Raw genomic sequence first — 20319 nt, 5'->3', positions numbered from 1 at the left:
CACAAAGGCCCTGGGGCACGAACCAGCTTAGCAAGATGGAGCAAAGCAGAGCAGCTGGGGTGGGGGGCACTAGCGTCCCCAAATCACACAGCTGTGTGGAGAGACAGCCTTGCACACACTCAGCTCCCCACCTCCCTGGCCCCAAAGCCTCCCCTGGGCGCACAAGAACCCTGGGCCAGTGGCATAGCTCCCTGGGCCAGCTGACTGGCTGAACCCTTCCCTGCTGACTCCAAGGGAGCCCACTGTGAGCTCACATCTGCTCCTCTGGGGCGGGGATGCAGGCGGGAGGGGGCATACAAGCACACGGCACAGACAGGAGGCGGCAGGGAGGCAGCGAGGGTCTCTCCCCCAGCACCTCGGTCCCTCCCCACCACACCCACGTAAGCCAGCACCAGTTGTGACGCCTCTGCCCTTGAAGAAATGGCTTTTTATTTTCAAAGGAAACAGAGTTGCTGCCATAGATGGAGAACCAGGTGCACCTGGGACTGGAGCCTTGACAAAACCACCTCCCCACAAACACCAGCAGGCCACTGGCGCTCCCTCCACTTGGGAGGAAAAGCATGAACCACCCCTGCCTGCAACTCCTCCCCACAGGGCACAGACACTCAGCGCCAGAGTCACGGGGCTCAGCGCCTGTCTGTGCGCCCGGAGCACGGGTGGTTCCATGCACAAAGGTGTCCTCCGTGGGGCTTGCCCGGGGACAGGTGGCTTCTGCCCCCTCCCTGTGCTGCCCACCCAGACTGACCAGGGCAGAGAGCCCCTCCTGCCATTCCCAGGTCACAATCTAACTGCAGCCCCAGCGGGGGTGTGCCCATCCCACCTTGGGAGGCACTGGGATGCAGAGGGCCTGGAGACGGAAGACTCTCTGGGGGCTGACAGAAGCCATCACCTGGCACACTTACAGCTGGAGCTTCTGGGGCAGGGGCCCCACGTGAGCCCCCACCTTGACCCTCCCCACCAGGCTGCAGATAAGGGAGGGGCACCTCGACAGGGCTTTCCAGGGAGGCCAGGAGCACGTGGGTGTGGGGGCTGCAGGCGGAAGTGAGGGCGCCTTCTGACTGTGGCCGGCACTGCTGACCCCAGCCCCATGGCACAGGCAAAGGATCTGTGCCTCCCTAGACACCCCCCCACCAGCCCACTCAGGTAGCTAACAAAATCATCTGTCTGAGGGGAAGTGGGGTGCGCAGGGTCAGCTCAGTGTGAAGTGCTGGGCACAGAGGTCGTCCTGCTGGCCCAGTAGGCCCTGGGCCGGGATGAACTCCAGGGGCACCGATTCGGGCCCCTTCTTCAGGTCCTGCTCAAAGATCTGCAAGGAACGGATGGACACACAGTCAGACCCTCCACACAGCACAGTCCCGGTGCCCCTGCCCTGCGGCCCTGCCGCCATCCCTCACCTCAAAGGCGGTGAGTTCCAGGAGCGGCGCAATGCTGACCTCAGGCACAGACAGCGCCTGGTTGATGACGCTGGCGGCCTTGGACACCTCAGGGTGGTAATGCCGCTGGAGGGCCTGCAAAGGCATGTGGGGTGTCACCACCCCCTCCTTGGGCAAAGCGAGTGGCACAGGAAGCACTGAGCAGTGGGAACATCCCACGACCTCAGAGCCCTGGGGGGACAGAGGCTAAGGCTCCCCTAGGAAGCTGAAGTGACCAGGCGAGCTGGGATCTCCAGGGACCCGGTGGAGCTGCAAGCAGGGGCCAGAGGAGGAGCTGGGTGGTGGGGGGCAGCACCCAGCTGGGGTGGCTCCAGGGAGTCCAGGGCGTGACTCGGGCAGGCAAGGGCCCTCACCTGCAGCTCCCACAGGGAGCTCTCCAGGGCTCTACTCTGGGCTGGGTCCTCCTCTGAGGGGTCATAGGGGTCGGCGTCCAGCGCTAGGAACAAGACCCAGACTCTGGTCTGCCATCTGCCCCGTGTGCTGGCCTCTCAGGCCAGGCTTCCACAGGGTCCCCGGCTGCACTCACCAGGGCCCCTTGGGCGGTGCATGAGGACACGGCAGGCTGGGTGCCGGCGTAGCAGGTTGCAAATGAAGGGCAGGACCATGAGCAGGGCCTCGGGAGGTGCCGTCAGGGCCAGCCGGGCCAGGCGCTTGGCGAAGGCAGCCACCAGGTAGGCAGGGAGATGGCTGGGTGCGGTGGTGGGCATGAGACCCCACTGCCCCCCCATACCAGCCCCCAGTGTCCCTTCCTCCACAGGATGGGCGGGGCACAGGCGGCTGGGTGTCCCCTCCCCCAAGACCCCCTACTCACGAGGACGACAGGAAGAGGTCGGCCAGGTGGAAGAAGCGGGCCCGGTACTTGACGTGGAAGACAGACGGGTCCAGGAGGCCGTAGAGCTTCCGGTAGAAGTCAGGGTACTCCCTGGGAGCGTGCAGGTAAGTGACAGGGCACGTGTGGAGCAAAGACAAGGGGAGGACGGGGCAGGACTGACCGGACAGAGCTGAAAGGCCCACAGGACCCCCAAGCCGACACTCACAGGTTGTGCTTATGAATCAGGATGAAAAGTCCGTTCAAGGCCAAGAGGCTGATGGCTCCCCCTGCAGACAGACACACGGCTGTGGAGCCCCGACCTGCTCCCCGACCCGGGACGACTCTGGCAGAGCTAGAGGCCACCCGCCGGGCAGAGGTGGGAAGAAACCTCCAGCACACACGTTGCTGACTGGTCGGGCCCCCAGCTGCATGGCTCCAGGAGCACAGAGCACCCCCGGCCACGACCAGCAGCCCTCCGGGCGCACCCTGCTCACCAATGTCGTAGGCGCGGGTGAGGAAGTCAATCATGAGGCTGGGCTGCGCCAGGTGCGGCAGGATGGCGTCGTGCATGATGACCAGCACCTTCTTGCAGATGCGCAGAGGCAGCTGCAGGAAACAGCCAGTCAGATGCAGCCGCCCGCCTCCAAGAGCCACGGGGACGAAGCCCAGGCCCGAGGCCCGACCCCACCCCCTTACCTGGTGCTTGAGGAAGCCGAGCCACATCAGCTGGAAGGCTTTCTGGTGCTCCTGCGGGGAGGGGGAGGGGCAAGGCTGCACAAGCCGCTCCCCTACCCGCTCCCGGCCGCTGGTTCCTGCGCAGCCCCCACCACCCCGGTTCCTGACCCACCAACCCGCCTCCTGCCTCACGTAAGTAGGAGCCAGAACCCAAGGACCCCAGCGAGGACAAGCTTCCCTCATGGCCACGGGCCCTGTGCTCACAGCCGCCCTGGACAAGGACACCTCGCACCTGAGAGGACTAGACAGGCCACCTCTGACCTCTGGGAAGTGTGCCTGCGGGCCTCCCCTCGTGCTCGGGTCCCCCTGCGACCCCGGTGGCTGACAAGGCCAAGAAGGAGGTGCTAGCCCAAGACTGGGTGGTTCCCAGGGAGGCCACCCACCTACCCAGGGCGTCTCACCTTCAGATGAACGACCTTCCACTTGTCTGACAGTTCTGCAAGGAAGGCAAGGCGTCACCAAGCGCTGCAAGGCTCGCCCTGCCCGCCCACCTGCCTGCCTGCCCTCCCACCCAGGACGCTCACCCACGTGCTTCACATAGAAGCTGGAGAGGTCGCCCTCCTGGCGGGGCAGGCTCACGGAGGACAGCAGCGTGAAGGCATTGTTCCAGAAGATAAGGGGCACCTGCCAAAGGTCTGGCCTGAGCACCTGGACGCCATGTGCCCACTGCCCACCCCTCCTCCAGATACAGGACTGGCCAGCTCACCTCAGGTCGCCCGTCAGTGACCCGGGCCACGGTGTCCGAGGCTGCCTGCATCGTGTGGTAGCGAATGTCATCATGTTCCAGATACTCTCGGAACTGGGAGAGGAGCAGGGAGCGGTCCTCTTCCGAAGAGAGCAGGCCTTCCACCACCAACTGGGTGTGGGGGGCAGTGTGGTGAGCACTTCTCCTGCTCCCAGGACAGACAGCCCAGGGACGGAGCTCACAGAGTAGAGTCTGGATGGGCTACTAGAGCCCCCCTGAGCCCCACAACCCACCCAGAATGGGTAGCCCTGGCCCTCACCTTAAAGAGTTGGCGGGGGAACAGATAGTTGCCCTCCCACTTGGGCTTCTCCAGGGGATGCTCGCCCTCCAGCTGCACAAACTTCATAAGCGTGCTGAGAGCCAGCTCCTAGAAGGACAGGTGACAAAGGGATCGAGTTGTTCCCACCCCAACACCCTCCGCAGACAGGCCCAGAGTCCCCCTGGCATTCAGAATATCCACCAAATCACATTCCTGTGAGTCAGGAGACAGAAGGAACCCACACCCCAGAAAACTAGCCAAAGAAAGAGAGAGCATCCTTATCTAGACAAGTACTTGCAGCCACGGCCCCAGATCTTTGATGAGCAGGGAGCTGGGGGTTGGTGGGGGGGGTCCAGGGATGAGGCAAGGCCAGCAACCCAGACTCACCTTGACCTGAAAGGAGGAGTGGGCCAAGAGCTCCCTCAGGCTGTTGCAGCAGCTGTGGTATCGATGCCGCATCCACACCTTGTACTTGCGAGTGGCCCCCTGGGACCCTGCAGGTGGGGCAGGGTGGTCAGCCTCACCCTCCCACTGCGTTCTACTCCACCCAACCAGGGAACAAGTGGAAACCTGTCACCAGACCTGGGGCAGGACCAACACCCCCGCAATCCCCGCAGGGGGAGAGGGCCCTACTTTGCCTAGAGGGTGCTCTCTCTTTACCCCAACACTCAGACATGCCAAGGACTGTGACACATAACCCTGATTCTTTGTGGAATTAACACAACATCAAATTCCATGAGTGCTGAAAACAAAATAAAGTCACACCACACTCAACTTTTACTTAAATCTGGCTTCAAGGTCTGTATTCGAGGTCTACCCCTCCCCCCATACAAAGCCTTAGATCCTACCAACCTACAGGCCCTATGATGGAGTTTTGGAGGGGCTCATCCCATATTAGCAAGGTCTCTGTCCAACCCTCCCGGAGACTAGACCCTCCTGGACGCTCACCTGCCATGACCATCTCCTCAGAGGGCAGCTGGCCCACAAACAGCTCTCCGCGGGCCAGCAGGGCCCCAAAGAGTCGGCTGCATGCACGCACGGCTTCCTGAACCTCCTCCTGGTCCTCAGACTGGGGGAGAGGCGGGTCTCGGTGTCCCGTCGGGAACTGCGCCCTCTGCCCCTTTCCCGGCCAGGACTCCAGCCCCATCGCACCCCACCCTTGATCCCGGCATGCCCCTCCCGCCCCGCCTCTGCCAAACCTCTCACCAGGCCCTCAGACCGGGGGCCCTGCGAGGCGGGAGAATATCCCCAGCAGAGTCGCGAACCCCGCTATGCAATGATCTGCCCTCATCCGAGGCCAAGCCCCGCGTCGTCCGAGCCCGAAGAGGTCCCCACTCTGGCCTCCAACTCCAGGACCCGGCCGCGGACCCCGCCACCCCACGTGCCCCACCTGCAGCACGGCCAGGATGTCGAACACGGCGTTGGCCTCGCCGCGGCTCGCCAGCACCGCCTCCACCAGGCGGCCCAGCGCCCGGCGCGCGCCGCCGGGGCCGGGCTCCCGCTCCATGCCGCCGCCCCACGCGGGAGAGAGCAACACCGCCGCTCGCCGCCCGCCGCCCACCGCCCGCCGCCGGCGCGCCACTGACGTCGTGGCGGGCGCGCTGCTGACGTCACGGCCGGCGCCGGCGCCGTCATCGCGGCGCGCGGGGCGGGAGAGGCGCGCGGCCGGCCGGCATGGCGCTCTTCCACGTCGCGCGGTACGCCGGCCCTGAGGCGGCCGGGGCGGAGGCCGACGCGGACGGCCGGGCTCGCGCGCTGCTGCAGCGGCTGCAGTGCCGGGCTCGAGAGCGGGAGCGGCAGAGGCAGCCGCTGCAGCAGGAGCCCGCGGGGTCCGCGGAGCCCGCACAGGCGGCGGGGAAGCGGCGGCGGCGGCCGCGCAGGACGCGGAGGCGCGAGGGCGGTGGGGCGCCGGCGAGCCCGGGCGAGCCGAGCGGCAAGCGGCGGAGAGCGGACGGCGAGGACGCGGGCGCAGGTGAGGCGGCGCGGAGCCGGGCGGGGCCGCGGCCCCGGGGCTCGGGTCCACGTGCGGCTGACGCGCGGCCCCGGCCCCGCTTCTGCCTCGCAGAGAGCGGCGAGGAGGCGCCGGAGGAGAGCAGCGTGGGCGCGGACGCGGCACGGCCGCCGGAGGGCCCAGGCGGCCCGCTCCCCGAAGAGGCCCCTGGGCCCCCAGCCCAGGCCCTGGTGCTCGGGGGCTTCGGGAGGAGCAGGGCGCCAAAGGTGAGCGGCCGGGGTGAGTGGAAGGCTGCAGGGCCAGGGTGGCTGTCCTTACTGCCGCTCCTACTACTGCGGTAGCTTGGAGGGCGGTGGTGTGTGTCCAGTGAGTACCTTAGCAGGGTAACGGGGGACATCTCAGCTGCCTTTCCTGCAGTGTCTGCTAGTGGTTTGAATGCTGTGTGAACTTCAATTGTAAGAGTTCTGTGGTTTTTTTTTTTTTCTAAAGCGGTATATGAAATCGGCTTCCGTGCTGCTGTCACAGAGATCTCTCTAAACAGCTTCGCTTACTCGGGGTGCACATTTAAGGAGCTTCCACTGTGCTCACCAACCTAGCAGGCAAAATGGGAGAGTACCAGGTTTCTGGGCCAGCTGCGCAAGTTTATCTTAGCGTAAGAGATTTCAGTAAATACACGAGCTAAAGGGTGTTTGGAGGGTGATGGTCACTAGGAAGCACAAGAGATTTGACAGACTTGGGAGGTCCACTTTGGGTTGGGATTAGAAGACAGGGATCAGCCTAGTTAAGGTTGGGGGGTGGCAGGGCAGTGTGTGCCAAGCAGAGGGCAGGGCTGGGGCAAAGGCCCCGAGGTAGCAAGGAGCTTTGTGTGTGAGAAAAACGGGGGTTCACATGCCTGGGACACAGCCAGCAGTAGGAAACAAAGGTGCAGGCAGGAGAGCACTGGGTCACGGAGGGCCTTGCAGGTGGGGCTCGGAGGGTGGATGTTGTAGGGGTGAAGGTAAGTGTTGAGGGACAAAGCAGGCCAGTGTCACGGGCAGTAAAAGAATTTACCACAGAGAAAGGAAGGTTTAAGAAACAAAGGAAAAGTTTAATAAATAGGCTGCTGCAGGCAGCAGTGGGCCACACAGATGGTGCCTGTGTGAGCAGTGGGGTGAACGTGCGGGGTCTTTTATTGGGGAAGGGGCTGTGAACACAAAGGGACAGGGGAACAGATTTTTGATTGGCCGTAAATGAGGTGAGGGGCTTTGGTGTATGGCAGGTTGGTGGGCTTTATGACTCCGATGTGGAGGAAACGCGGGCTGAGACAAGTCAGCCTGAGCTACGGCAGATCAGCGGTGTTTCCTGTGGGCCACTTTGACGGGTCATAGTTAGTGATTTCACATAGGTGCCCTCAAAGGGTGGCGTTTTAAAGGGTCATAACAAGTTACATCTTCATTCATGTTAAATATTAGTTGACGAGTAAACGTGGAAGACTCTTTCCGATCAGATCCTTGTAGGGGTGAAGCTGACCATGGCAAGCCAGCAGATGTGGACACTACACGGGAGCTGGCCTCAAATCCAATGCTTCTGGAGTAGCCCAGCAGGTGGCACTCACTGAGCTAGGGATCGGGACTAGCGCCTGATTTGCGCAGTAGATGGAGCGCCTCTAGGGGTTCACAGCTGTACGAGGTATTTGTCAGCAACTTACCCACTTTCAAGGGCTGCGGGGCGGCAGCCTTTACGTGGAACAGGTATGTCCAAGGAGTAAGCCCATCTAGCCTCACTGCCGTGGGAACGGTCAGAAGCACCGGATGAGGTCGCGTCCAGACAGGCTGAAGCGGCTGTTTGTCCTGTGGAAGAATTTGAGATAAACCCAGTCCCTGGGGACAAGGTTTGGATGGGAATTTCCTGAAAATCAGGGTCAGGCTTTGGACTCGCATGATCATGATACTCAGCAGGGCCTCTGCAGTCTGATCTGAAGTCACCGCGTGTTGGGCCAGGTGGTGCCTCTCAGAAGCCGCTAGTGAATCTGTCTGGAGGAAGGGCCTGCCACGGGGGAGCCTGGAGACTTAGTGAGCTGCTGCTTTTGGAGTAATTCGTGTTCGTAGCAAGGCAGTAGGGAGGAGGGTGGACCAGGACTGCTGGGCTTCTTGTGTAAGTTTTGTTAGGATTCTTTTTTATTTTATTCTTTTTACTGTTTGGTTGGCGCTCTCTACTTTGCCAGAGGACTGGGGGTGCCGCATAGCATGTGAACGATGTTTGACTTGCAGGGCTTCTGCCAGTCCTTGGGTTATTTGAGGAACAAAACCTGGGCCGTTGTCTGGTTGTTAAGGAGCAGGGTGGGCCGTAACGGACTAACCATGAGCCAGCAAAGCAGCAGCTACTTCTGGTGTCCTGTCTGTTTTCGTGGGGAAAGCTTCAGTCCGTCCTGTGGCAGCGTCCATAAACGCCGGGAGGTAATTCAGGTCTACATGGGGGCGCGTGGGTGAGCTTTATCTGCCAGTCCTGTCCTGGTGGCTGAGGTTCTTCTCTGAACTGGGTGAAGGAGAGGCGGTGGCCTAACGTGTCCCTCGCTATTAACCCGGCGACGAACTGGGCGTGCGTGGGAGGTGTCACGCAGGGTCTGAGAAGTCCCCTTTCCTGCGAACGGAGGCTGCGTTAAGTCCTGTAGGGCCTTTGCCCCCAAAGGGGCGGACTCGTGGAGGTTCTGTGGCGCTTTCTGTGCTCAGGCTCTTGGGAGTCACCATTACCCTCAGGGCTTTTAAGCCATCTTCAGGAGTGAAAGTGAGTCCCGTGTTTGTTGCCTCCTGCATTTTCCCTCAGTGTGCTGAGGGGTCCCCGGCATGCGGGTTGGAAGTAAAGCTGCCTGAGTGGGAAGTTTTGCCGCTTCTCTGGCCTGTTTGCTTTGTGATTTTTCTCGGGAAATCTCACGTTACCCTTTGATGCGCTTGACGGAATCACTGCCATGTGTAGGAAGCATAATTTACAGCTTCCAGCAAGTCTGAGATTTCCGAAGCATGTCTGGTGGGTGTGTTTTGTGCTGTGAGAAGACCCCTTTCTCACCAGATGGCGGCATGTGTGTGAACAACACGGAAGGCGCATGATGAGTCAGTGTCAGCGTTTAACCTCACTCCTGCCCCTGGTTGCACAGCTCGGGTGAGAGCTGTGCGTTCAGCCTTCTGAGCAGAAGAGGGGCCTCCGGGAGGAGGCCCTGATTCTGTAGCACTGGCAAGGCTCACAGAGGTGTAACCGGACAGTCGAGCCCCATTTAACATAACACTCCCAGCACCAGGAAGCCAGGTGTCATCTGGGTCCTCAAGCGGCTTACCTTGTAAGTCTGGTCTAGCAGCACAAGTCAGATCTAGTATCTGAAGGCATGAGTGTTCAGTAGAGGAGTCTGCCTCTGGGTCAGGAAGTGAAGGGGCTGCGCTGAGGGTTTGACACTGTTTAATCATGAGTTCAGGAGTTTTTAAGAGGAACGTTCGCTATTTGGTGATCTGACTGTCAGAGACCCAGTGAAAAGGCTTTGAATTTAGAATGCCCATTACTTGATGGGGCGGGTAGGCAGTTAATTTTGCCCCAGAGTTAATTTCGAAACCTCTTCAACTACAGAAGCTAGAGGTCTGAGGCACGGGGCCCTCCTTGGGCCACAGGATCCAGATTTTTAGAGAGAGATGCTCCAGGCCGCCTGGTGGGTCCTGTGGAAGGACTTCCAGGGCAACCCCGCGTTCCATGCACGAACAGGAGAAAGGGTTTTGTAGATTAGGCAGAGCTAAAGCTGGGGCGCTGTGGGGGCCTGTTAGAGGGTTTGCAGTGCCTGGTCCATCTCAGGGCTCCTTTTCTGGTCCCTGTAGAGCTGCGTGGAGCAGCTTTGCTATGAGGCCAAACCGGGGTGTCCAGGCCCTACAAAACCCTGCCATTCCCAGGAAAGCTCTGGGGTCCCCGTGTCTAGAGTAGTCTGTTTCTCTGGACTGGCAAACCCGTTGTTCCTGGGGTTACTGTGAGGCCCAGGAATTGTGCCCTGTGAGTGCATGTTTGGGCCTCAGAGGGAGAGACTTTATCCCCACGTGAGGCCAGTTTTTGTAGTGCCATTATGGTGCTTGAGTCAGAAGACTCTCTATCAAGGCTACACGTTGGCAAGTCTGCTAAATATAGAGGTAAGGCCCTGCCGGGGAAAACCGAAGCAGAGAGATCCTTTGCTAGAGCTCGTCCGGATAAATGGGGGCTGTCTCTGACCCCCTGGGACGGGACTGTCCAGGTTGACGGTTGGGACACTTCAGTTTGTAAATCTTGCTTCAAGAGCAAAAGGAAACTGGGAGGGAGGGTGTCCAGGATGCAGAGGAAGGCCTCCTTAAGGTCTCACACAGTACCAGAGGGTTGAGCGGGACTCTGCCCAGACTGTCAGGGATTTGCCCAGTGGGTGTGTGGAGACCACAGCCTCACGGAGGCCGTGAGCTCAGCCACCCATACGTCCCATCCGCCTTTTATACGGGTGGGATCAAGTGTTGCATGGCAGTGACAAGAATGCAAGAAACAGGTACCGGAGGCCCCTCCAGGCCGCAGGCTTCAAACGCTATTGAGTATATGGAGGGGAAATGGTTACTGAGATTCCTGAGGGGAAAGGGGTTACTCAGATTTCTGAGGGGAAAGGGGTTACTCAGATTCCTGAGGGAAAGTTAGGTTCTTTCATCTGGACTTGCACCGGCTTAGCCAGGTCTGGCTCTTGTCGCTGGCCTCTGAGGTGCTTGCTGGCCTTAGCAGATTGTGTGTTTTAGGGCTGAGGGCTGAGCTGCCGAGGGGCTGACTCTGGGAAGTGGGGGTGGGCGCGAGGCTTGGTCTCTAGTGTTGTGGGGCGTTCGGGAGGACAAGGAGCGTGGGAGTGAAAATCAGTTTTCTGGAGTCCTGGGTAACTGTGGGGTTGATCGGCCAGTCTGGGGATGGCCGTCTGTGCCAGGAAGGAGGACCCACGACCGGCAGCTCGGTCTAGGAAAACGTGAAGTTCCGGTGGTGTAAGTGTCTTTCGAGTCAGCTAGAAATGTGACTGACTTTCCTGCCACAGCCTCTGGGCCCCGTGGGCCGGGGGAGGGCCACTCCCCCCCCTCGGTACTTGCCCGGCTCCTCAAAGTCGAGGAACGGAGTTGGGGGGCCTGCTGGCCTCTGTGGCTCCAGCCGCAGGCGCGCCCTGGGGCACGGGCCTCGGCCTTGACAGGGCTCCTTGGCTCTGGGGTGGCCCTCCCAATCCCGCGCCAGGAGAGAGGGGCAGTCCGGCCTCCAGTGACCCTTTTCCTTGCATACAGGGCAAGGCCTGGAGGGGCCTCCCCGCAGTGTGGACTGGGATGCCCAGCCTGTTGACAAGGGAGAGAGACGGTCTTGTCCAGGGCGGGGCTCCCTGCGGACAGACGCTTGTGCTTGCGGCCGGTTGAGTGGGTGCCTGCGGGGCGTTGGCAGTCCTGGAGGCCTGGTGTTCAGTCTGCTGCTTGTCCCTCCCGTTTCCCGTTCCCCCTCGGTGTCTCTGCCCGGTCGGTAAAGACCTGGAAGCCACACCTGACAGGACAGGAGGGGCGTCTGTGGGCCGTGGTCAAGCTCCTGAAGCTGTTGTCTGGTGTGTGGGGACGCCGGGCGGCTGAAATGAGCTGCTCGTGTCGCGGGGCCCCCTGAGCTGTCAGGGCTGCGACTGGGGCACTTCCACGTGGCTTCCGCCAGCCTGGAATGGAGGAGGGCTGGACTTCCATCAGGTGTCTGAAAGATCACTCTCAGTTCAGTATAATTAACAGGTCTCACCACAGCCTTTTTCATCCCTTCCAGTAAGGAGGCAATCACGTGGTTGCGCCGTTCGCTCCCGGGGCCCCTTTCTTGTACGTCCAGTGGAGATCTGCTTCCTTCCCAGGCTTGGCATTTTGGGCAGCTCGAGCGTGGACCTCGTCAGCCCAGCGCTGACCGAGGACCAGATGCGGCTTTTTCTCCACTAGTACAACAGGTGGTGAAAACAAGTACGTCCTGCCGGCTCAAGTCAAAGGCGGTGAGGACCTGGAACTCCTGTATGAAGCGAGACGCGTTCTGGCTGAAAGAGCCTAGCCTGGCCTGTGTCTGTGAGGGTCCTGACACAGAGAAGGCCCATGGCCCCGAACGGCGCCCACTTCCCCATCAGTGACCTCACGAGGGGGCAGCGTGCTGTCTTGTTCTGGGACTTCTGGAACATCCATCTTAACTGGGGGTGCCGGTCCTGCTGTGTTGTAAATAACACCTGGTCCGGCGTGTGGTGGGGAGAAGGGGCCCTGATACAGAGCGGGGACCAGGAGCGGTACTCAGCCGTCGAGGGGCCCAAGGGGAGAGGGGGCGGGGGAGAGGCAGAGGACGAAGGAGTCCCAGAGCTGGGGCGGTCGGAGGCGGAGTGGGCAGTGAAGGCTGTAGAGAAGGCGTCTGGTTGTCGTTAGGAACCCGAGAGAGGAGGGGTCAGCCAGAATGTCTGGCTGATCATCGGGCACACGGGGACTGGAGTGTGGCGGGGTCTGCAAGAATCGGGAGAGACACATACGGTAGTTTTCACGAAGGTCCGAATTTGGGGAGAGAACTGTAAAAGCCTGGACACAGGGGACCTCAGACCGTTTGCCCAGTTGGCGACAGAAAATCAAGCTGGAGAAGAGTGTTAGACTTCAGGGTCCCCGAAGGGGCCGGGTCTCCTGATCTGGAAGTTGGTACTGGGGCCAGGTGACATTACAGAAAAAGACAAGCTGCTTTTTTTTTCCCAATGTCTGGGAGTCAGACTTACTCCAGTGTTTCAAAATGCACCCAGCAGTGAGTCCTGGGGAACAGAAGCAGTGCCTCCCGTGGCAGTTAAGGGAGGTAGCAGAGAGGGAGCCAGCAGGCTGTTCTGGGGCATCTGCCCCAGAAAGAGAGGCCAAACCTCCGGCGTCCTTTTACTTTGGGTGTCCCCCAGGGAAGGGAAGCCAGCCGGCACGTGGGCCAAAGCCGGTGCCAAGGCCACCAGCGGAGAGGCTGAGAAACAGACCAGCGCGGGGGCTCAGGGAGCCATCCCACTAGTGCCAAGGGGTCAGTGCCAAGGCCAGACCAGCGCGAGGGCTGAGCAGCTTAGAAAGAGGGAAAGGCCGCACCTCGCCCACTGGGGGCTTCTGCCTGGGCAGGGATTGGAGACAGGAGACTCAGCTGATGTCTCTGACGCGTCGTGGTCGCAGAGGCGGTGTGGGAGGAGACGCAGGAGGACAGCATCTGGCTCTTGGGCTCCGAGACCGCAGAGCGGGAGCAGGAAAGTCCGTATGGGAGTGCACTGATTGTGGGGAGAAGGGCTTTTACCCGCTGGACCCGCCTTTCCCTCTCACGTGTCTGGGGCCGACCAGGAGACAGGGTCCTGGGTGACTCAAGGCACTGGACGACCAGTCCTCATGTGTGCCTTCCCCGGGGAGATGCAGAGCCCCCTCTGGCCCAGGGACGGGCTGTGTAGTAGCCAAGAGCTAAGCGGGTGGAGGAGGTAGAGAAGGAAGGTGCTTCCTGTGTGCGTTCCTGAGGTCGGGGCAGGGGTCACCCCCGTCCATCAGACCGCGTTTCAGAGCCCGCTGAGAGCAGCCCAGCCGGAGGTCCTCAGTTCTCGGCAGGACTTGGGAGAAGTCCCCAACACTAGGGAGCAGCGGGAGGGGAAGTGAGAGAGAGCAGAGCAGAGGCGGGCAGGGAAGCCCGCCCCGGCCGTCTGGCCTCCTGCTCAGGGGAGAGGCCGCAGTATGAAGTGGGGGAGAGAGATCTGCCCCTAGGCTCCGTGTACCTTTGGAGTCCCCCATGTTTTGGGGGTTCCCCATACGGGCTGCCAAATGTTTGGTGGACACGGTGGGCCAGTGTCGCCGGCAGTAAAAGGATTTACCAAAGACAAAAGGAAAGTGCAACAGATACGCTGCTGCTGGCAACAGCGGGCCACACAGACAAGAGGTGCCTGTGTGAGCTCGGGGGTGAGCGTGCAGCGTCTGTTACTGGGGAAGGGGCTGTGAACACAAAGGAGCGGGGGAGCAGATTTCTGATGGGCTGAGAGTGAGGTGAGGGGCTCTGGTGTATGGGAGGAGGGTGGGGGTGGGCTTACGGCCCCAGCGGGATGGAGCTGAGACAAGGCAGCCTGCGGCGGGGCTGGCCGTTTCCGGGGGCTAACGGTGCTCGGGTCACACCGTCAGGAGAGGGGGCACCTCATCTTCCAAAGAGGAGCAAGCAGGCGCCCAGGGGCTGGAAGTTGGGGTTGCAGGCCCAGCTGGCACCGCGGCAAGTCTCTGGGCGTTTGGCTTCGGGAGTGGCGCCTTTTGGTGTGTATTTCTCGACTCCTGTAAGGCCAAGTGGAGCGTGCCTCGTGGGGGGCTGAGGAGAAGCCAGGAGAAGGTAGAGGCTTGTGGGATCTCCTCCTTGCGGCCTCTTCAGCCTGAGTGTGTGCAGGGCTTGGACAGGCGGGTTCGGGGCTCCTCACCCGGCCTCCTTCTCCCGCCCTCTGTGACAGGTCCAGCCGTTCCTGCCGGTGTGGCTGGCTGAACCGAGCTGCGTTGGAAAGAACGTCATGGAAGGCCTGGTGCCTATCGAGGACATCCCTGAAGTGCACCCGGACCTGCAGAAGAAGCTGCGGGCACAGGGCATCTCGTCCTACTTTCCAGGTGCCCTGCCTGGGCAGGGGGAGGGGCGGGCGGGGGAGGGGAGGCTCGTTCTAGAGGCAGGCCACCCCTGTGCTCGGTGTCGGCGTCTCGGGCCTCTCGATGGCCCTGGAGGCTCTGGGGCCTCAAGCAAGAGCCGCCCAGCCTGGAGTCCCAGAGCCAAGAGAGGCCGCTGGCAGCCCGATATCTGTGCTCGTGAGCCCCGGGCATCTGCACAGACGTGACTTGCCCCTCACCCTCTCCATCCAGTCCAGGCAGCGGTGATCCCCGCGCTCCTGGAGAGCGCAGCCGGCGGGTTCCTGGTGAGCAGAGGCGGCTACCGGCCCAGCGACCTCTGTGTTTCCGCCCCTACGGGCAGCGGGAAGACCCTGGCCTTTGTCATCCCTGTGGTGCAGGTGAGTGTGAGGGCCCCTCACCGGCCAGGCGGGTCTGGCAGGCACAGAGCTGCTGCTGCTCACACGGCTGTCTCACCCCCACAGGCCCTGCTGCCCCGAGCCGTGTGCCGGGTCCGCGCCCTGGCCGTGCTGCCAACCAAGGAGCTGGCCCAGCAGGTACGTGGGCCCCACGCCTGGCGGTCAGCCCCAGGTTGCTCTCGCTGCAGCGGGGTCCCCGGTCATGCTGCTGACGGCTGCTCTCCTCCAGGTGAGCAAAGTGTTCAACGTCTACACAGACGCCACCTCCCTGCGGGTCGCCCTGGTCACTGGGCAGAAGTCGCTGGCCAAGGAGCAGGAGAGCCTGGTACAGAAGACGTACGTCCTGCTGGGCTGTGGGCTCTCCTGGGAGGTGGCCCACTCTGTGCAGCCAGTGTGGCCATCTGGCCCTGGGGGTGGGGAGCAGGGAGCAGGGCGCAGGGCAGGGGCCCCGCCGAGCCACTCTCTGTTCCACAGAGCTGACGGCTTCCGCTGCCTGGCCGACATCGTGGTGGCCACACCCGGCCGCCTGGTGGACCACATCGACCAAACCCCGGGATTCAGCCTCCAGCACCTCCGCTTCCTGGTAGGTCACCCGCCGGGAGGGAGGCCCGGGCCCCGAGCCGAGGCTGACCTCAGTCCCCTGTCTCCTGCAGGTCATCGACGAGGCTGACCGGATGATCGATAGCATGCACCAGTCCTGGCTGCCACGGGTGGTGGCGGCGGCCTTCCCCAGCGGGGGCACCAGGGGCCCCTCTGCTCTGCTGCAGAGAACGCAGCCCCAGGCTGTGACCGCAGCCAGGTACCTGGCCCTGCGCCACGCTTCGCACCCAGGAGAGCAGCCCCGGGCCCAGGTCCCTCCCACTGCCCCCGTCTTTGAGACACCCCCCACACACACACTGGGTGGGCTGGCTGGGCTGCTTCCCCAGCACGCCCTCTCTTTCAGCATCTGCTGTCCCCAGACGCCACTGCAGAAACTGCTCTTCTCGGCCACCCTGACCCAGAACCCTGAAAAGCTGCAGCAGCTCGGCCTCTTCCAGCCCCGGCTCTTCTCCACGGGGGCGGTGCGCAGGGGCCTTGGAGCCCCTGACGTGGACGTGGATGGGGACTTGGGTGGGAAGTACCTCTTCCCTGCGGGGCTCGCGGTGAGCAGGGCACGGGGGGCTGGGGAGGGGGCACATCTCGGCACCCGGGCCCTGGCCAACCCCGCGCCGTCCCCCACAGCATCACTACGTGCCCTGCAGCCTCCGCTCCAAGCCACTGGTCGTCCTGCACCTGATCCTGGAAATGAAATTCTCAAGGGTCCTCTGTTTCACCAACTCCCGCGAGAACGCCCACAGGTGAGGCCTGGCTGCGCAGGGCGGGGCAGGAGCCGAGGCAGAGGTGGCGATGGCCTCGCCCACCCGGCTCTGGCTCCTCCCGCCCAGGCTGTTCCTGCTCGTCCAGGCTTTCGGGGGAGTGGCCGTGGCCGAGTTCTCCTCTCGCTACGGGCCTGGTCAGAGGAAGATGATCTTGAAGCAGTTTGAGCAGGGGAAGATTCAGCTGTGAGTGCCCGGACGGCGGGCGGGGGCCCTGCTCGGGGTTCCTGAAGGGCGCTCCCAACTCCACGGCACGGGAGCTAGGGGTGGGGGGCCTTGCTCCTGGCCCCGGGCAGGGCCTCCAGCCGCTCGTGTCCCACCAGCCTCGTCAGCACCGACGCCACGGCCCGCGGCATCGATGTGCAGGGTGTGCAGCTGGTGCTGAACTACGACGCCCCCCAGTACCTGCGGACTTACGTGCACCGGTGAGGCTGGCCTGGGGCGCCTGTGGGGGCTGGTCCTAGGTCTGGGTGGGGTGGCCTCGAGAGGGCCAGGGGCCACCGTCCTGGAGGTGGCTGTGCCTGGTTTCAGGGTCGGCAGAACCGCCCGCGCTGGGAAGACCGGACAGGCCTTCACGCTGCTCCTCAAAGTGCAGGTCAGTCCACGTGGCGTGGGTCTTAGCAGGAGGCCAGGGGTGGGGCTCTCCCGTGGGCACGGGGAGGACGGGGACCTCTACCCCTCGAGTGCTCCCCTCCAGGAGAGGCGATTCCTCAGGATGCTGGCCGAAGGCGGGGTGCCGGGGCTGCAGCGGCACGACACCCCCAGCGAGCTCCTGCAGCCGCTGGTCCCGCGGTACGAGGAGGCCTTGTCCCAGCTGGAGAGGGCGGTCAAGGTGAGGGCTGGGCTGCCTCGTGTCACTGCCCGTGGAGGGAGGGGACGGGGAGGGGACGCCCCAGGCCTAGGGTGGGAGGTGTGCCAGGGTCAGGACTCCTCTTTCTGAGTGAGCTCTGGGCATCTCTCCCCGCGGGGGCGGGTGGGCAGGGGGGGCATCGTGCCCACCTCCCCCTCTCCTCCCGCAGGAGGAGCAGAAGCAGAAGGCGGCCTAGGCCAGGGCTGTGGGTGGACCTGGAGGGGTCCGTCCCTTTCTGATGGGGTTTCCACCTCCTTTCTGGAAACATCTGAATGCTGGCTGCTGGACTTGGGAGCAAATCACAGGGATTCCTCCTCGGAAAGGGCTCTGTCCCCAAGCTCGCCGCCTCAGCCACACCCCTGGACCCGTGCGTTCATCGCCCCACCAGACCCGCCAGGGGACCGTTGAGGACGCACAAGGTCAGCCTCCACTCGGGGCTTTTCTGGAAATGAGGCTTTAGTGAACCAGCTGAAACTGCCTCAGAACTGACTGGATGGCGTCTGTCGTGTGTTTGGCTGAAAGGTGGGGTCTGGCCTCGGGGTAACTCTGGGTTCAGTGCTTCGGGGCATGAGCCCCACTCCCGTGTGTGAGGTGGTGGTGCCAGGCCCCAGCTGGGGACCCGCTGGCCCTGGGCAGCCGACCCGGGAAGGAACTGTTCCTCACGAGGTGTCACAGATCAGGACTGCACTGTGGTCACCGACGCTTTGCTTCACGACTTGTCACCGTGGGAGACAAGCTCGGAGTGAGATGGGCTCCATCACGTGAACAGAAAACGAGCTTCAGGGCGCTGACCACTGTCGGTGAGAAAGCCTCATTTCCGAAACTCACGTGCTGGCGTTAAAACACACGTAGAATCGGAGTCGACTGAGGTTCTTCGTCTCTGCCTGAAGGTGCATCACCTGCGTCAGCAGAGTGACAGTCGACACACTGGCCCTCACGTCCTGTGTGCTGGCTGTCACCCGAGGGGACGCGTGGTGCAGGTGTGCGTCACGTGGGCGAGCCCTGGCACGCTGGGTGCGTGCCGGGGTCCAAGGCCTGGGGCCCTGAGGGACAGTGCTGGGCAGGGTTCAACGCTGAGATGTGCGTGTTCAGGATTCCCAGCTCCAGGTACTTACCTGCGAGGGGCACTGCTGAGGGGGCTCTGGGCGCCACCACCCTGCGCGGCACAGCCTGGAACAGTGTGGGAAGAACTAGAAGGGCAGGTGCAGAGAGTGAGTGGCTCGACCCCCTCGCTGGCACACGGGTGCGGGTGGCCTCAGCTGTGTGTGGGTCCCAGACCCATCCTCAAGTTACTGTAACTGTGGTTCTGGTGTGAAAGGAGAATGTCTCGATGCAGCTGTGAGGTGCACTTGTGTAAGTATAGGCCATGCCACCCACTTCCACAACAGGTAATGAAGCCCGGGAACTTTTACCTCGTCGTTAACAGCTTCAGGCTCCTCCAGGGCCCAGTCACTCTGCCTCAGGTAAGCTCGTAACGGGGCAGAGTGTTTCTTAAAAGCTAAGCCAGCCATCACGTTCCCTCGAAGGTGCTGCAGGAGAGTATTTCTCTAATCCTGGGAGAGTGAAAACTTCCCTGATAAGCACGACAGGAAACCCAGATGCCACAAAGGAAAACACGAAGGTCAAAACACAAAACAGTCGGGGAAGGTATGTGCGGGATGTGACTTACAGCCTCAGAGGGGCACCACCTCTAACAGCGAAGAGCTCCTCCCAGCCAGTCAGAAAGCAGCTTACAGGGAAACGGGGAGGAACAGGCGGCCTCTGCAGGGGCGGGAAGCCCTGCCACCGGCTCGCTCGGCTGGCGAAGCTTCACACAGCAGAGGCCCCTGCGCGTGGCCGAGAGGAATGTAAGCGGCTGTAACTTCCTGGGAAATACCCTGTCAACACCGACTAAGATTTTAAATGTACACGTCCCCTGACCCATTCTCCCAATTTAGTTCCCACTAATGGGAATCTAGCCTACAGAAGGCAAGTACCGGGAACCACATGTAAAAATGCTCATGACTCGCAGCAGCAGAAGTCGGGCACAAAGTGAAACCCGTCTGTGGGGAATAATCGAATAAACACGGTATCTGCTCACTGTGGACACTGTGGACAATTATGCAGCTGTAAAAATATTGTGTGTTTTTTTTTTTTAAATCTATCTCCTGACTTGAGTAGACGTTGAAGACCTATTGCTAAGTGAAGAGGGAAAAAAAGTGGGGTTGGGGGTGGGGTAAATGGGACTGAGGAGGCCAGGAGAGAAAGGAATTCTTATTTTTCTGTGTTGTTTGAATTCTTATGAGGATGTATTTTATAATATTTAAAAACTAATTTGAAAATATGCCAATTTCAAGGTACAAAAAAATTTACTTTGGCAAATCAAAGTTTTCCTGACTATCTTGAGATCTGAAGAAGTCAAAGAAATTAGCCAGTAGCAGGGCGGGGAGCACAGCTCAGTGGTAGAGCAGGGACTCGGCGTGAATGAGGTCCTGGGTTCAATTCCCAGTGCCTCCATTAAGGGGAAAAAAGCCAGAAACGAGTATGTAACCTCTGGCAGTTGCGATGAAACGAACCTCTGTGCCTTCTCACTGCTGCACCTGGGGGAGAGCTCCCCATTCCAGGTTTACAGCTCTGCTTTGTCCACTTACCAGCATCGCTCTGTGCCTCAGAGGTAGGTGTGGTGATTTTGTCCAGGAAAACGGGACCTTTAGCAGGGGCTGGGTTTTCCTTCTGCTTAAAATGCCTCAGCACCGTCACACTGCGCCAACCATATTCCTTCACCAATCTCTGCCACGTGGTGGGGTCCCCAAAACTTTTAGGGGACCAAGAATCACTTTGAAATGTTTTGTTCTACGTAAATGCAAAACAGAAACAGACTCACAGACATAGAATACAAACTTGTGGTTGCCAAAGGGGCACGGGGTGGGAAGGGACAGGCTGGGATTTCAAAATGTAGAATAGATAAACAAGATTATACTGTAAAGCACAGGGAAATTATAAGATCCTGTGGTAGCTCACAGCGAAAAAAAATGTGACAATGAATATATATATGTTCATGTATAACTGAAAAATTGTGCTCTACACTGGAATTTGACAATGTTGTAAAATGACTATAACTCAACAAAAAAGTTTAAAAAAATAAAATGTTTCGTTCTTGACAGAATGTGCAAGTG

The 20319-nt window shown here is 60.9% G+C and overlaps 2 protein-coding genes across 3 annotated transcripts; one reads left to right on the top strand and one right to left on the bottom strand.

Annotated features, from left to right (window-relative positions):
• Nucleotides 1–407: 407 nt before the first annotated feature.
• On the bottom strand, nucleotides 408–5555 carry NOC4L (nucleolar complex associated 4 homolog). Its single transcript, XM_072953000.1, has 15 exons — nucleotides 5374–5555; nucleotides 4932–5052; nucleotides 4371–4477; nucleotides 3984–4091; nucleotides 3686–3835; nucleotides 3504–3603; nucleotides 3381–3415; nucleotides 2941–2991; nucleotides 2739–2850; nucleotides 2471–2531; nucleotides 2245–2355; nucleotides 1960–2120; nucleotides 1787–1869; nucleotides 1395–1508; nucleotides 408–1306 (listed from the first exon to the last, which is right to left on the bottom strand). The coding sequence occupies exons 1-15, from the start codon at nucleotides 5488–5490 to the stop codon at nucleotides 1190–1192; spliced, it is 1548 nt and encodes a 515-aa protein (XP_072809101.1). The 5' UTR covers nucleotides 5491–5555; the 3' UTR covers nucleotides 408–1189.
• Nucleotides 5556–5629: 74 nt separating this feature from the next.
• On the top strand, nucleotides 5630–19252 carry DDX51 (DEAD-box helicase 51). Of its 2 annotated transcripts, XM_072952954.1 has the most exons (15): nucleotides 5630–5955; nucleotides 6049–6200; nucleotides 14399–14549; nucleotides 14796–14941; nucleotides 15026–15097; nucleotides 15189–15295; nucleotides 15434–15542; nucleotides 15613–15758; nucleotides 15903–16101; nucleotides 16181–16296; nucleotides 16384–16500; nucleotides 16638–16739; nucleotides 16846–16909; nucleotides 17012–17146; nucleotides 17334–19252. In XM_072952954.1, exons 1-15 carry the CDS (start codon nucleotides 5658–5660, stop codon nucleotides 17358–17360), a joined length of 1941 nt encoding a protein of 646 aa, XP_072809055.1. In that variant the 5' UTR covers nucleotides 5630–5657; the 3' UTR covers nucleotides 17361–19252. The 2 variants fall into 2 exon arrangements, with proteins under 2 accessions (XP_072809055.1, XP_015099246.2); XM_015243760.3 differs by having other exon boundaries at nucleotides 5630–6200.
• The last annotated feature ends 1067 nt before the right edge of the window (nucleotides 19253–20319 follow it).

This window comes from Vicugna pacos, chromosome 32 (genome assembly GCF_048564905.1).
Source record: "Vicugna pacos chromosome 32, VicPac4, whole genome shotgun sequence".
Lineage (NCBI taxonomy): Eukaryota > Metazoa > Chordata > Mammalia > Artiodactyla > Camelidae > Vicugna > Vicugna pacos.
Note: the sequence above shows the minus strand (reverse complement) of the source record. Positions and strands in the feature narration are given on the sequence as shown.